General features: G+C 53.1%; 1 protein-coding gene across 1 annotated transcript in view; it reads right to left on the minus strand.

Annotated features, from left to right (window-relative positions):
* The window catches only part of LOC144236636 (myosin-7), a 28,721-nt gene extending 19,862 nt beyond the window's left edge, over positions 1–8,859 (minus strand). The window contains exons 1-20 of the mRNA XM_077770259.1: positions 8,659–8,859; positions 8,222–8,365; positions 7,774–7,930; positions 7,582–7,609; positions 6,893–7,001; positions 6,717–6,809; positions 6,551–6,614; positions 6,080–6,178; positions 5,742–5,845; positions 4,950–5,088; positions 4,728–4,846; positions 4,462–4,611; positions 4,029–4,199; positions 3,137–3,446; positions 2,786–2,853; positions 2,344–2,431; positions 1,395–1,512; positions 1,127–1,250; positions 726–862; positions 273–528 (exon numbers count right to left, since the gene is read on the minus strand). Coding sequence (XP_077626385.1) covers positions 273–528; positions 726–862; positions 1,127–1,250; positions 1,395–1,512; positions 2,344–2,431; positions 2,786–2,853; positions 3,137–3,446; positions 4,029–4,199; positions 4,462–4,611; positions 4,728–4,846; positions 4,950–5,088; positions 5,742–5,845; positions 6,080–6,178; positions 6,551–6,614; positions 6,717–6,809; positions 6,893–7,001; positions 7,582–7,609; positions 7,774–7,930; positions 8,222–8,365; positions 8,659–8,859 — 2,679 coding nt within the window. The remainder of the gene's footprint in view (positions 1–272; positions 529–725; positions 863–1,126; positions 1,251–1,394; positions 1,513–2,343; positions 2,432–2,785; positions 2,854–3,136; positions 3,447–4,028; positions 4,200–4,461; positions 4,612–4,727; positions 4,847–4,949; positions 5,089–5,741; positions 5,846–6,079; positions 6,179–6,550; positions 6,615–6,716; positions 6,810–6,892; positions 7,002–7,581; positions 7,610–7,773; positions 7,931–8,221; positions 8,366–8,658) is intronic.
* Between the last annotated feature and the right edge of the window lie 7,493 nt (positions 8,860–16,352).

Below are 16,352 nucleotides of genomic sequence, written 5' to 3' on the forward strand. Positions count from 1 at the left end.
CTCTCTCTCTCCTAGAAATAAATAAAAATATTAAAGAAAAAGAAAGAAACAAACAAAAGTAAATAAATAAATAAATAAATAAAAATAAAAGGTAGCTCTTTCCCCCTTCCTTTTCATTCTCTGGAGGGACCTCCTTGGAGGTCTTTGGAGTACTGATCCCAGATCCTGTGCCTATGAGAGGAGAAAGTGAGCCCTAAGCAAGAAGGTGCAGGGTGTGTGGGAAGTGTTGGCTGAGCAGGGCAGGCAAGCTAGCAGAGGCCCAGGAGCCTCACCGCCTGCACTTGGAGCTGGAGGTCGTTCTTCTCCTGCAGCAGGGACACCATCTTCTCCTCCAGCTCCTTGCGGCGAGCCTCTGACTTTTCCAGCGCCTCTTTGATGCGCGCAAACTCCTCCTTCATGGTGGCCATCTCTTTCTCTGTCTCTGCACTCTTCAGCAGTGGCTTGATTTTGAAGTAGAGCTTCATCCAGGGCCAGTTCTTGACCCCCATGAAGGCCCGAATGTTCCACTGGATTATCAGCAGGGAGTCTCTGCAGGGGCCCAGCAAGAGGGTGGTGAGAGAGTCCCCTCTCTCCTCCCTGTCCTAAGGCCCTGAAGCCTACCCTGGAACTATAGGAGCCCCTCCCACTGGTCTGCTTGTTTTAAGTCTCAGTGAGCTTTCTCCTGCCCCTGCCCCTGAGCTAGCCTGGGCCTTGAATGGCCAGGAGCCTCCTTCTGAAGCTCTCACCTGCGTTCCAGCAGCTTCTTGTACTCCATTCTGGAGAGCACACCCCGGGACTGGGCCTGGATACGGGTGATGATGCGGCTCAGCCTCTCATCACGCATCTCCTCCAGCAGCCCCAGCAGCCCAGCCTTGAAGAACACCTGTGGGCAAGGGGTGGGTGGGCCAGGACGAGAAAGAAGAGAGGATTCTCTTAAGTTGGGTGACACCCTAGGAAAGAACTGGAGGGAAGAGGTCAATGGCAGCTGGAGCTGGGACAGGAGGTGGTGCTGGAGGGTCCAGGGGGAGGGGAACATGCCGTTCAGAGATGGTCCTAACGTAATTGGTCAAAGGGAAGGAGGTACAAGGTGAGGAGCCAAAGGACGAGAGGTCTTTCTGTAACCAGCTTGTCCCCTCCCTTCTCTCACCTTGGTGTGGCCAAACTTGTACTGGTTGTGGTCAATGTCCAGCGAGCCCAGCAGCTTCTCTGCCCCTTTCCTGCTGTCAATGAACTGACCCTCAGGGATGGCCGCTGGATTCAGGATGCGGTACCTGGAGAGGGAGGTGTCCAGAGTCACCTATGTTCTGCGCTGACCTGCTCTGCCCACAGCATTCAGGGCCACCTGTGGACTCCCTCCCCCTCAGGTATGCCCAGGCTCCCCCTGTTCCCTGAGCTCCAGGACACTCTGTACCCACCTCTGCCGGAAGTCCCCGTAGAGGATGCGGTTGGGGAATCCCTTCCTGCAGATGCGGATGCCCTCCAGCACGCCGTTACAGCGCAGCTGGTGCATGACCAAGGGGTTGTCTATCACCCCTGCAGCAGGAGATGGGGGAGGAAGGTGTAGGGAGAGTACTGGACTAAGCCAAAAGTTCTGGGCTCTGATTCTGGCTCTGCCACTCACTAGCCCATAACCTTAGCAAGTCACTTAATAATGGAAAAGTGGTTCTTCTTTTTTTTTCTCATTTTGTTCCTAGCTGTACTCTTTTTTTTTTTTAATTAAAAAAATGTTTAGTGTTTTATTTACTTATTTTGCAAGCAGGGGAGATGCAGGGCAGGGGAGATGCAAGGCTCAAACTCACAGACCATGAGATTACGATCTGAGCCGAAGTTGGATGCTTAACCAACTGAGCCCTCAGGCACCCCTTCCTAGCTATACTCTTAAGAGTAACCAAAATACTTCCACATTCCATATTTTATATTGTGTTTACTATCATAGATGGTAGCCAGGGCAGATATATCCCATTTTCTAGAGAATAAATTAAGCCCAGAGGAGTTAAGCCCAGAGAGTTTAAGGGACTTCACCAAGGTCACTAAGCTGACCAGAGCAGAGCCAGCCAAGCCTTGAATCCAGGCCCCTGAGCCTCCAACTCCTAATCAGTCAAAAAAGGATAAGCAATCACTAAATGTCTCACTGGGGGCTGTATGCCATGAGGTGATGCCCATGAAAGTGCCATACATGGACTCCTAAGTCACACTGCAAATGCAAGGAAATGGGGGTGGGTAAGAGTAGTCTGCTATCTCATGGGGGATGGGAGGAGAGTGTCATTTGGAAACTACCATGGTAGGGGATTAAGAGATGGTTTAGGAGGCCCTGTCCCCGGGGCTGGGGGCATGTGGCCAGCAGTGGCAAGTTCTGGGCCTCACCTGGAGACTTTGTCTCATTGGGGATGATGCAGCGCACGAAGTGGGGATGTGTAGAGCGCAAGTTAGTCATCAGTTTGTTCAGATTTTCCTGTGGCCCAAAGAGCAGGAGGGACAAGTAATGCAAGTGAAGGGGAGGGAAGTAGGAAAGGGAGAGGAGAGGAAGGAAGAGAAAGAAAGATGGAGAAAATGAAGGAATGCTGGGGAGGACATGGAGGATGGGAGAGCCTGAGGCCAGAGGGAAAGGAGGAGAGTGAGATGGGAGAAGAGGAAGGAAGAGGGCAGCCCATGGAAGGGGAGAGAATGGAGAGAAAGAAAGATAAGGCAGGAAAGGGGTCACGAGGAAAGGAGGAGACAAGGGAGTCGGGGATGGAAAGGCAGGCAAGAGCAGGGCTGGTAGGTGCTGAGGAGCCTAGCTGGGTGGAGGCCGGGCTTACACACTCACCCTGTGCAGAGCTGACACGGTCTGAAAGGATGAGCCTTTCTTGGCTTTGCCTTTGCCTTTCTCAACAGCTGTGGAAGGAGAGTCAAGGAAAGGGGCCGGAGTGAGCATATGGGAGGCCAGAGCAGGGGATGAACAATCACAGACTCTCTTTATGTTTTCACAGGCATTTGGCTACCAGGTGAGGGCCTTCACTATGGGGCCTCAGCTTCTCCACCCCCATTCTATCTCACTGATCCCGTAAACCTTGGGACAAACCTGACACAAAAGTGGTGGAATGTGCAATGAACCACGTGTCTCAAAACAATGCAGAAACCTTGCTCTGTAGTCCCCAGGGTCCCAGTCTCCACTTACGTGCATCAGCCCCCGCATAGTTGGCAAACAGGGTACTGAGCAGCTTGAGAGAGGACTTCTGGTACAAGGCCACAACTGTCTCATTGAGCGGGTCTTTGTTCTTCTGCAGCCAGCCCAGGATGTTGTAGTCCACAGTGCCGGCATAGTGAATCAGGGAGAAGTGGGCTTCTGGCTTCCCCTTGATGTTGCGTGGCTTCTGGAAGTTGTTAGACTTGCCCAGGTGGTTGTCATAGAGTTTGGCCTTGAAGGTCATATCAGTGGCCTTGGGGAACATGCACTCCTCTTCCAGGATGGACATGATGCCCATGGGCTGAGGGTAGAGGGGAAAGCATCATTGAGCATGCTTCATGCAGATACAGATGGATCCTACTCTAAGGTCAATATTTGCTTATGGTGATGCCTCTTTTGTGTATTAAGGAATCGGGCTCAACTTTGAGTACAGTTATTTACCAACTTGCACTTGTTCAAGCTTTCCCAAGGTGGAAGACTTTGTATGATTTCAGAGGAACTTCTGTGAAAATCTGGGGAATGTGGATACTAGAGGTGCTTTACACAACACTCCATTGCCCAGACCCCTGAGATGTTGGGGTTGAAAACAGGTACATTGTTTTTCCCTGCCCTGTGCTCAAACCAGGTAAAATCAAGGCTGTTACACACACTGGTATGGGAGGCTTTCCTGGAGCTGCCTGTCCTCCCTGTGTCCATTCTCAAGCTCCTAGGACCTCGGCTCTCTGTGCCACCCTGTCCTGGGTGGTCAGGACAAGACAGGATTCTGGAAACTAGGGCTTGGGATTGAGATCATGTTCCCCAGCAGAGAGAGGGACTCTCATTTTGTCTGGGGCATTCATGTAGGGTGTGAGTGGGCAGTTCAGGCAGCAGGTGGAGGCAGCACCTTCTCAATGAGGTCGATGCAGGCCTGCAGGTCCATGCCAAAGTCGATGAACTCCCACTCGATGCCTTCCTTCTTGTACTCCTCCTGCTCCAGCACGAACATGTGGTGGTTGAAGAACTGCTGCAGCTTCTCGTTGGTGAAGTTGATGCACAGCTGCTCAAAGCTGTTGAACTGAAAGGGGCAAGGGTGGAGCGGGTCAGGCAGGCAGAGGTTTGAGAGGACACTGGGGTCATCCCAGGCCTGTGCCCCAGTCCAGTTAGGGGTGTGGCCGCACCCCTCCCCTGTCAGGCCAGGGAGAGAGAGCCCCGCTGGAAGACAGGATGATGTGTCTATCTCCACTGAGCCCCACCACCTTTCCTGCTCCTGGCCATGATGGTCACAGGTGCAGATGAATGAATTACTGTTACCCCATGCCCAGGCTCCCCTAACTCACGTCAAAGATCTCGAAGCCAGCGATGTCCAGGACTCCTATGAAGTACTGGCGTGGCTGCTTGGTCTCCAGGGTGGCATTGATTCGTGTCACCATCCAGTTGAACATCTTCTCGTACACTGCCTTGGCCAATGCCCCGGTGGCATATGCCACCTGGAAGGTAAGGGAGAGACCCAGATGAGTAGAGTTAGTGGGGAGAGTGAATTCCAAAGCCTCCCCCCCACCCTGCAGCATGCCAGTACTGCATTTATCTTCTAAAGATGACCCACCTGCTGGACATTCTGCCCCTTGGTGACATATTCATTGCCCACTTTCACTCGAGGGTGGCACAGACCCTTGAGCAGATCAGCTGAGTTCAGCCCCATGAGGTAGGCAGATTTGTCAGCCTCTGAAGGGAGAGGGCAGGCAGCAAAGTTGGTAAAGGGATGACTCTTCTACAGATGTGGCCCTCAGTGACTCCACAGCTGCCCTTCAGCATCCCAGACTCCTACCTTCAGTGCCGTCTGGCTCAGCTTGCTCCTCTCGCTGCTTCTGTTTGAACTTCATGTTTCCAAAGTGCATGATGGCACCCGTCAGCTTGTACATGGAGTTCTTCTCCTCTGAAGTGAAGCCCAGCACATCAAAGGCATTCTGTAGGCAGATCCCATATTGGTGGACCCCAGAAAAGAAAGTATGGTAGATAAATGAGATCCCTCTTCAGTTGGAGAGAGAACTTCTCTCCTGAATCCTTGTGGCTTCTGATACTCCCATATCCAGTGGAGAACCCCAACACCAAGATGGGTAGTACAGGAGCAAGATGGTGTGCATACTGCCCCAGATCTGGCATCAGTGGTCACAACTGTCCTCTCGAGCTTCCCTGGTTACCCACTCATGATTTCTACTTTTTCCCTCTTCTGAACCCTATACTTGCTTCCCCGCTGGAACCGTTTATTCCTGTCTATCTCTGGTCTTCACCTAACAGCCTGACGCAGACCCATGGTGACTGCATGACCTACTCCTCTTCCCTTGGTGATGCCTAGCTTCTTGTCTTGTTTGCTTCTTTGTCTCATGGTGTTCGGCCCTCTCTGTTTGCTTGAACACCAAATACTGGCCACCCCTGTCTCATCACACCTATTTCTCAACACATAGTGGTCATGAGCCTTGTGCTGGCCCATGGGGAGGGCTAAACCACTTTGAATAACAGATAGACAGTGTCTCAGCTCTCCTCCTGAGCCACTGAACCTGCCTCATTTACCCCTCACTGCCTGTCCACTCACCTCTCAACCAGGTTCTCACACACTTACATCAGTAGCTAAGAGCTCCTCAGAGTCATCAATGGAGGCCACCGTGGTCTCTCCTTGGGAGATGAATGCATAATCATAGGGGTTGTTGGTGATCAGCAGCATGTCTGGGAGGAAAAGATGTGGTTATGATGAGGCACAAACCCCTGGCTCTCACTGGGGCTGCCTACCACAGCACAGGGCTTGCAGGAAAGCACATGACAAGGCTTAATGTGGTCCCACATCCCACAGAACTGAATCCAGCAGTGCCATAAACCCAGGGCATGCTAGCAAGCGGCCTCAAGCAGAGGGGACCAGGTTGCCATGGAGATATTTGGTCTCAGTTGGTAGCTCTGACTCACCCAGCAGCTCAGGCTTTTTGTTAGACAAGATTTGGTAGAAAATGTGATAATCTCTCTCTGCTTTCAACTGGAAAATAACTCTGGATTTTTCCAGAAGGTCTGTGAATAGTAATGGGAGAAGAAAGAGAAATGTTGGGATTTAGGTACAAGGAAATAGATGAAAATGATTGACAAGCCTAGCAAGAAAAAGGCAGAGGGAAAGGGAGAGACAAAGAGAGAGATTCCCATACAGACATGCAGAGACAGGGGTGGAGAAAGACCAGAGGGAGTCTCAGAGAGAGACAAATATACAGACCTAGAAACACAGACAGAGACAGAAAAGCAGACAGAGACAAAGAGGGAGAGAGGCTGAAAGGCAGAGACCTAGAGAGAGACAGAGACAGAGAGAGAGGAGAGAGACAGGTTGGGATCATGATGACTTAGGAATGAGGGTGAGCTCAAGCTAAGTCCTAGCACATTCATGGCACTCACAGGTCTCTATGTCTGCAGATGCCAACTTTCCAGTTGCCCCAAAATGGATTCGAATGAATTTCCCCTAGAGAGATGGAGGAGAGTGGTGATGAGCGGAGGCAAGGCTCATGTTTGACACCATACCTTGACCAGCCCGAGTCCAAACTCAAGGTCAGGGACCACTCACAAAGCGGGAGGAGTTGTCATTCCGGACAGTCTTGGCATTGCCGAAGGCCTCCAGGGCGGGGTTGGCCTCAATGATCTGGTCCTCCAGAGTGCCCTGCAGAGGTCAGGAAGGATGGCCGGTGAGAGGTCTCCCCCTCCCTTTTTGCAGTGCAGGCCCATGGAGGACAACAGGCCTACCTTCCCTGGGGTCTGTTCCTTCTTGCTGCGATCCCCAATGGCGGCAATAACAGCAAAGTACTGGATGACCCTCTTGGTGTTGACAGTCTTCCCTGCCCCAGATTCCCCACTGTCGGGAGAAGCAAGGGCCCATTAGGCAGTGAGCAGACACTGCTTTAGATGAACAAGCCTCAAGTCAGGAGAGAATGTCTGGTCCTACTCGACAGTGGGAGCTCTAAAGCAGGAAGCTGCCAGGTAATGTGCATCCCAAGCACACAGCTGTACTCTGACACACGTGGTGCCAGGGGGAGTGCCAGGAAGGATGACAGGAAGATGCTGGATTTGCTGGTCTTAGCTCGGCTAGGTCAACATGAGGAGATGGGCCTGGGCCATTTTGGAAAAGAATGGGGGGTGGTGGGGGTGTCAGAATGGGGAAAGATGAAACAAAGTGTGGAGGGGAAGAAGGTACAGTGACACTGGGCTATGGGTAAGAGAGCCATGAGTTGGAGGAGAGCGAGTGAAAGGAAGGGGAGAGGAAAGCTACCACAGGGGAGGGAAGCAGAAAGGAAGCAGTGGAGCAAAGGCAAGGGTAAAGGTCACGGGGAAAGGAGAGCTGGCATGAAGGTGGAGGGAAAAGAGAACTTCAGGTGCTTGATGGGGTCTGGGGCCAGGGAAATTCTGGAAGGGAACAGGGCATGAGGTACACTCACGTGATCAGGATGGACTGGTTTTCTCTGTCTGTTGGGAAAAAGTGGGGAGAAAAAGTCAGGAGCCACACAGGATGCTCTTGCCTGGCATCCACCCTACCGCCCACCTCCCTCCCTCTCTCTAGTTGCCCAAACCAATGTGCCCATTCCCTCCCATGGGGCTCCCCGGAAAACCCTCCAGCCAAGGCCTGTCACCTGTCAGCATGTACTGATAAGCATTGTCAGAGATGGAGAAGATGTGGGGCGGCGCCTCACTTCTCTTCTTGCCCCGGTAGGCGGCCACCACCTCTGCATTGTACACAGGCAGCCACTTGTAAGGATTGACGGTGACACAGAAGAGGCCCGAGTAGGTCTAGGGTAGAAAAGGAGGACTGAGTTTTTAGTGATGAAGAGGGAAGGGATGGCGGGTTTCAGAGTTAGAGAACCATCCCAGGAGGGGAAGAAGAGAAAGGAAATCTATGAAAGCACTAAATCTGAGAAATCCCAGCCTGGGGGGTATTAGAGCAGAACCAGGGGGGCATAGGCCAGGATAGAGTGTAGTAATGGCTGCACACAAAGAACAGAAACCTGTGGCTCCAGGAAGCCGGCCTGTGAGCACCAGGAAGCTACTAGATTCAGAGGATGTCCTGGGTGGCACACTCACATAGATCATCCAAGAGGCATAGCGCTCCTTAAGGTTGTAGAGCACAGCAGGCTCGTGCAAGAAGGTCAGCATGGCCATGTCCTCGATCTTGTCGAACTTGGGCGGATTCTGCTGCATCACCTGGTCCTCCTTCACGGTCACCGTCTGAAACAGCCCACATGCAGGCCCTATAGTCAGCCCTCCCTCTGCCCAGAAAGGAATCAGTGGTGTTCTAGGACAGTGGTATTCAAGAGAAAAGCACCCTTGATCATATAGAAGACAGATGGGATGTTGGGAATGAAAAGGGCTGTTTGTTAGGTGTGGATCCCTGCCCTAAGGAAGGGGAAATTGGACTGTCCTCAGGTCTGTGTGGGGTGGGTCCTGGGGGCAACCCTTTCTGTGTACCCCAGCTATGGGGGGGGTCCAGTAGGGCCGCTCACACCAGCCCTGCCACCCACCTTGCCATGCTCGGTCTCAGCAGTGACTTTGCCACCTTCTCGAGACAAAATTTTGGCCTTGACGAACTCCTCTTTGTCATCGGGCACGAAGACATCCTTCTTGAGGTCAAAAGGTCGGGTCTGGGCTTCCAGCCGCTCCTTCTCTGACTTTCGCAGGTAGGGGGCTGCGGCCCCAAACGCGGCCATCTCCGCATCCACCATGGCTGCGCCTGCAGTGGGAGAGAGTTGGAGAAGATGCTGGCTGCCCTCCCGTCCACCCACCCTCCACTCCCTTCCCTGCGCTCTCTCTTTTAGTGGGAGCCCCAGAGCCTAACACCGTACTCACAAGTCGGTGGGGGGTGTCACTCTGAGTCCCTGGTTCCCTGAGCTTATCCCTCAACCAGAGAATAGTCTAGCAAACCTGTTTGGTAGAAGGGGAAGCTAACTTTTGTTCAGCTTGGGGCTCTCCTCGAGGAGGGAGGAGTGTCCTGAGCTTCTAATGGGAGCAGAAAGCTAACTCCATCCATCTCTGAACCTTGTCCCTCCCTGACACCTCCTCCCTAGCCACAGGCAAGGGGCTTTTGGTTACCAAGACATACTCCCCAAGGCAAGGCAGAAACCAGAGTCCCGTAGCCTGGCTTTGGGGCTGTCATGGCCAATCTTCCCAGATTCCCCCACACTCCATCTTCTGCTTTCCTTACCTTGGCTTCTCGAATGTGTGTACTAGTTGAAAGGGGCTCAAGCCTGCAGGGGCCTGGAAAGAGGGAAGGCTGTGTCAGGGCCATCTCCCTGCTACTCCCTGGCTCTGCCCCTCGGCACCGGCCCCTCCCCTAAGCTTGAAAACAGGAGGAGGGTGGTGGCCAGCTTCTCTGGTCCTATCCTCTGTCTGGCTTTCCAAACACTGTTGCCCTTTCTCCTGAGCAATAGTTCTGACAGTTTCCTGATATCCACTCATCCTCCTCCCACCTGGAGATGGTCTTACCCTTGCCTATATTCATCTAGTGAAACTTGCCTTCTTTGAACCACCTAGGAAACAACTAATGTTCACATTTGTTCAGTGCTTTACAGTCTACAAAGCACTTTTATGCACAGTCTCTTACTCAGTCTTCTCTTCACCCCATTCTACAGATGAGGAAATCAAGGTTAAGGGACTTGCTTGTCCAAGAACACGTAACAGTTTGTGGTGGAGCCAGGACCTAAACCCATGGCTCATGACTCTAAAGCTAGTTCCCATCCCATTCTCATTTGATTGTCAGTCCTGGTAGATAGTCTCAGAGAGGAGACCCTTGTGGGCATCCTCTCACAGGCACACCCATCACACCACCAAATGCTCTCCACATGTCCCCTGATGAACACACATGCCCGCTGCTCACGCACAAGCCTCATACAGACACTCTTCCTTCCTCTACCTCAGCACACACATCCCTCTCACTGTGCCATTATGCCTGGGCAACACACACGCATATTAAGTATGTGTGCAGGATAAATAAGCCCACGTCACTGTACGTTCTCAAGTATACAAAGATTTGGATCAGCCACACCACATGCCTGTGAGCTCCATTTGGAGGGTGTACACGTGCTGTAGCAGTCTTGACTCCTGAATGTGCACACAAGCACCTCCATGTGCATGGACACTGGTAGTCACCCATTTCAGACCCTGCCAAACTAGCTTTGAAGCATATGTATGTCCTAAGTAATTATTCTCTGCCTTCCTCTTCTCCCTCCCCTCAAATGGACCAGCTATCCTCAGGCATGATCATAAACATGTCTCCCATTTGATAGTTCTGTATCTGAATTAGGCAGTAAGGTACATACCCTCCCTCACCATGCATTGAGACTGTGCATGCTTGTACACAACACACACACACACATACACACACACACCTCTACTGCATAATGCATTCTGGTCTCATATGCTCAGATATAGACATTCACACATACCCCCAACACATGAGCCTCCCCCCCACACTCCCAGGGCACCTACACTCATGTTTAGACCTGCACATGTGTGCTCAATGATCAGACCTGGTACTCTGCATGAAGCCCTGCATGCAGCTTGCTGTTCCTAGAGGAGCCCCTTCCTAAAGCTGGGGCCGCCTTATCCCAGAGGCAGGCCTCCTGCTTGGCACTCCTACCTGAGAGCAGCAAGGAAAGACAGAGCACAGGGGAGAGCCTTGGAGCTTGACCTGGTCAGGGGCTGTATATATCAGGCAGCAGGGGCCCCCACCCCCACCTGCACCCAGTCCCTAGCCGGATTTAGAAAGGGCTGTTGTCACTAGAAGTATTTCCCCCAGGCTCCCCCCCTTTCCCCAAAGTGNCAGCTAGGAAACAATTGGAAGTGGTCGTCATTGTTATGGCATGGAGTGTACAGGGTCTGAGTTCCAGGGGGCGGGGATGGCTCAAAGTGCAGCCAAAATATCTCCCAGGACAGGCTCCACATTCCATAGCCGGCAGGAGAGGGGACTGGTCAGACCACCATGACCTCAGGCAGGCAGAGCACTGGCCCTCCCCCAGGGCTCTCCTGGCCTCTGACACTGCTGCCCCTCCTGCCCTGCCCTCTGTGCTGGCCCGGCCCCACTTGCATAGTGTACTCTCTGCTTCTAGGCCTGGGTCCTGCATCCAACAATGAGATGGGAGGGGGCTGAGTGTCAACAGCAGAAGGGTATGGCAGAGTTGGGGGCATGGCCCCCGGGAGGGGGCTAGACTGGGGCAGCTGGTAGAAGGTTTCTCAGCCAAGTGGCAAGAACGACCAGAGAGCTTAGAGACGGGGACTCTGGCTTGGGCACTGATTTCCCTGGACCAGCCAGGCAATGTGTTGAGGTCACTGAACCTCAGAGCCAAGCAGGCCATTCGTTAGTCCTTCATTTTATGGAGGGGGAAGTGCCTTCTTTAAGGTCATGCAGCTAGTCAGGGCAGTAAGGGGGTGCCTTACTCAAGGGGGTAGAGGGAACTGAGCAGATGGGGGATGGAGGCCAGCCTGTGGAGGGAGGGCTAGAAGTCCAAGCAGGCAAGGGCCCACTGTGCACAGAGGGCCGACCCGGCTGCTGCCTGATGGTCCTCATGGAGCCCCCTGCCTGAATCATTTACCTAGCTCAGCCTTCAGGTACTGCACGCTCCAGCCCAGACTGACACTCTTGAAGCCAGAGATAATCCAGCTTCTTTGAGCTAGGAGACCCCTGCCCAAGACAGCTGCTGCCTGGCCCACCTAGCCTCTTGTGGTCTGTGGAGCGGTCTCTCTTCAGAACCGGGGAGATTGGTGTTCGGGCAAGTGGGGCAGAAGAACAGGAAAAATGGCCCCTTTTTCCTGCAGGCCTCAGAAGCAGCCACAAAGTAGGTGAGGAAAACCGGCTGGAGCTCAGCCCACGAGCACAGAGCACAGAACGTAGTTAATGCCACCCTCTTCTAGCCACCTCGTGTGCAAGCTTCACTGGCTCCGTGTCCAGGCAACCACTGAGTGGTTTGCTTTGAAATCCCCCCTCCTCCCCAAGCACAGCTCTTCAGCGCGCATGCGGATTAATCTATCTGATTAGCTGTCAGCCTAAGGAGGAGAGCAGCAGGCCTGGGGGATGGGGGGAGGTGGGCGCGGCAGAACAGGTACATTGAAAAGTAGAGTAGGCACAGCAGGGAAGGGCAAATCCAGGTGCCCCCCCCGCCCCGGCACCCCACCGCCCCCGAGGGCTGCTTGGTAACCAAGGCACAGTCTGAGGGCACTGAACAGCCGTGGGGTGGAGGAGGGTGCGAGCAAGCGGAGGTAGATCCCGAACCGCAGAGGCCTCGGTGCTGCTGTGCAGCAGCGCAGTGCCGAAGTCCACAGCTGCTGAGGCAGCCCACGCGGGCTCTGCTCCGAACAGACCTGGCAGCATCAGGCCCTCCCTGGTGCCGAGGAATTAGGCCCACTGCTAGAGACCTCAGGGTTTGGTGACAAAGGGCAAGATCTCTTTTTAACCTCCCCTTCCAACTTCCCAAGCCCAAAGCTGCCGCCCCCACCTGACTTTCCAGGGCAACTGAGATGCACAAAGAATGGTGAGCCGTTTCAAAGTCTATGTCCTTGGCTGTGGAATTGGGAAGCCTTTTCTACATTTAGTAAATCAATCAAACTTTGTTTCCCCCTTTGGGGTGGGGGTGAGGGGCACTGACCTATTGGTGTTACAACATTGCTGTGTTCTAGCACTCCATTGCAGACTGGAACTTGCCTCCCTGCTGCTAGGCAGTCTCTGCCTCATGTCCCCAAGATCTGGAGGGTCTGATGTCCTTAAAGACCCCACTGATTCCCCAGCCCTCCAGCATCTGGCCTTGGCTCTGTTATGATTCTCTGCCTTCCACTAACTGCTGTCTGAAGACTGAGCAGCAGTTTTGCTGATTCCTTCATTCAGTAAGTGTTTACTGAGCGCCTAATGTGCCGTTGTTCTCATCAATAAGGATCTAATGGTGACCAAAATAAAGACCCTTCCTCTTGGCAGCTCTATTCAACTGTTTGTGGAAGTGGAATCTGGGCCTCAGCTCAGAGCCAGCGCCTTTGCTCACATGCACATTCCTGGTGGGGAGAGTGAGGGGCCAGGGCCCCACCATGGCGGGGGGGGGGGGGGNAGCAGACAAGACAAAGGAGAGCAGAGCAAAATGCTATAAATAAAGAGGGGCTAGAGGGAGGGCAGCTTCACCAAGGTAGACCAAATAAGGCCTGGAGAGAAAGGAAGGTGATCTGTCTCCCCTGCCCTGCCCTGCCCTCCCCTCCCCGGCATGGTGCCTGCTTTGTCTGAGCTCTGTCACCACCCTGATCAAGTGTCAGGCCCAAAGGAGCCATTTGCTGTGACATGCCAGCCGGAGTTCAGAGGAAAAGTTGCTAAAATTACTCCAGGAATGGGAATGGGGGGGCNCCAACCCCAGAGATGGGGGCAGGAGGGAGGTAGGAAGAGGCAGGGGGCTTGGCTCAGGGAGAGGAATGACGCACGCACCGGTTGTTTGAGCACGTGGGAGAAGGGACCCACCCCGGAGTGGGGCCGAGTGCTTCTATCTGCCCACCCCTAGCATCTCTGACCTTGGGGGGCCCCCTACCCTGGCTCCACACGAGCCTGGGATTAGGGCCCGAGCTTTGTGCCTGTCTCAGGTTTCCCTTTACAAACAGCTGTTCCTTCTTGTCATTCTTTTGTCTTCTTGCTAGCTCCAAAATCTTTTGTACCCCTCTGCACCCTGCCCCCACTCTCTACTCCAGAGTCTCCTCTTTCTGATAGACAACGGACAGCGGACAGCCGGAAAGAGAAGAAGGGAGAGGCCAGGGGCTGGGGCCGGCCCAGGTTAGTTTGAGGTGTTTAAGAAGTTGGGTCTTGCCTTCAGAGAGTGTTTGTAGCCTCACCAAAGGGAAGGCTTTGTGGTGCATGGCCAGTTTAGATGCAAGGCTGGAGGCCTCAGAGGGCATGCAGGGGGCAGCCTGGCGACCTCTGGGGTCAGTCACAAAGATCTACTTTGAAACCCATCCCTGCCATTTTCCAGCTGTGTATTCAATATTAGTCACAGAATATCTCCGAGTCAGTTTTATCATCTGCAACATGGGAAATGTGACCATCTCTTCCAAGAATATTAAGTCCGTTAGGGTTTGCACAGGTAAAGGACCTAGCATAGCCTTGACATATAGCGGACCCTCGTGAAGTGGAAGCTTTTACTGCCAAGAACACAGACCTGGATTCCAGGTTGTAGGACTGGTTACCTTGCCATAGGTTCTTTGCCTCACATCTCTCTTAGCCCTACTAAATCAGTTTGGTGTGAGGGATGGTCTAGGCCAAGGTGGATCAAAGGTCCAGCAATCTTGTGGTCTCTTCTACCCAAATTATAGCTGCCACATCATGACCAGAGAGCATCATGACCAGGAGTCCCAAGTGTTCAGGCTGTTCTAGGCTCAGTCCAGGCCTACAGTCCAGCCTTGGGGCCAGGAGAGGCAGCGGTGCCTGGGTGTTGCTCATGAACTTGCCTTCAGGGCAGGCCAACATGCTGAACTGAGGCCCACCAGGAGTCACCCAGCTAAGTGGTGGTATCCGCCAGGGACACCTGGTGGGAACAGAGGCCCTCAGGTGGAGGCTGCCTGGCCATTCCAGCCAACTGTCCGCTAGATTGTTCTGTGTGTGTTTGGGCTGAGATCTTAGGGATCCCACTGCCTGGTGGAGCTAGGCTGGCTCTAGGATCCGGGAGCTGGGTTGTGGAGGGGAGACAGATTAAACCGAGGCCCTCAGAGATGGGGCTGACCTGGGTTCCTTCAGCAATCCCACTCACCCCTGAGCCGGAGTCAGACTTAGGGTAAAGAGGGGCTAGAAACTTATGGAAGGAGAATGGCTGAGGTATTGTGATGTGAAATAATTAGGCAAACCGAGAAACAGCATCCCAGAGTTGCCTGCTGAATGGACACTTTGGTGTCTAGACCCGGAGCCCTACACTGGTCTCTTTATGTTGGGCCCCAGCTGGGGCCCCAGCACAGGCCCCTGCTCCATCCAAGGACCTCTGCTCTGGTCACAGTATCCTGTAGCTGCCAGGCTTAGATCAGCCCAAGATATGGACAGACCATGCAATTTACTAAGAGCAGATGGTAATTGCTCAGTGAGGAGCCAACAGGCTGAGTAATCTGCTGCCCCCTTCCCAAGGGGAGAAGGGGTTCTCTACTTCATTCTTTCTGTCAGAGGCCCTACTTCCCTAAGCAGGCCTCCCTTGGCCCATCATCTATCTTTACACCTCTACCCACCACCGTGTGTGCAGATGAGGGCACACAAGCACACATGTCTGCACATATATACGCATACACACGTGTGTGTGTGTGTGTGTGTGTGTGCATTCATCAATGCACACACCTATGACAGGGTCTCAGCTACTGTCTATAGCCAGTCTGAAGACAGAGCACTGGATTTATGAAATTTCCAGGAGTGCCTCCCTCCTAGTTTCCAACCTATCTCATCCTTCCTTCCCCCCAGCTGGGTCCCGGTCAGTCACTTAATGCCAAGCTCCGTGGGGACTACAAAAGAAAACGTGGCCTCTGATTTACAGGTGTTCCCGTCAACTCAGGAAGCCATAGGTAACATACTAGAAACCGAAGGAGAATGGTTCAGGGCTACACGGTGTGACCCAGATCTAGAACAACCCAAGGGCAGAGAAGCTCTTGATCAGTGTTGGTTGAAACAGTCAAAGGTTTCTAGGTGGGAGCCTGTAGCTGGGGCTTGAAGGAAAAGTAGGGCTTTGAGAAGCATTGGGGGTGGGGATGTGGTGTAGGTGGTGAGAATCACCGTATGACTGAAAGCATGGCAGGCAAATGGCATGGTGAAGTCGTGAAGACTCAAAGGACTTATGCCTGGTCGGACTATGGGAGATGGGTCTTGAGATTCAGGGTGGGGAGGGTCACCCTGTACAAGAGAGGAAATGGCTATTTGTGTGTGGAATGCCAACCTATGCCAGGCACGATGCACTGTGTTTCATACATATTATCTTACACTTGCCTGCCAATTAAAATTGCATTTTATGGTTGAACAACAGGGTTCAGAGAGGCCAAGATGTTTGCTGAAGGTCAAGGCCAAGATGTCTGCTGAAGGTCAAGCAGCAAGTGTGGCGCTAGGATTCAAACCCAGGTCTGTCTCGCTCTGAGGTTCTTTCTACTGACAGTGCCACGTTTTCCAAACCAGCAAAATGGACAATATCCTGGAGGATGAAAAAATAATTAAAGCTCTGAACCAGGGGGCGGTCAC

Source organism: Crocuta crocuta, unplaced genomic scaffold, assembly GCF_008692635.1.
Source record: "Crocuta crocuta isolate KB4526 unplaced genomic scaffold, BGI_CrCroc_1.0 scaffold175, whole genome shotgun sequence".
NCBI classification, from domain to species: Eukaryota; Metazoa; Chordata; class Mammalia; order Carnivora; family Hyaenidae; genus Crocuta; species Crocuta crocuta.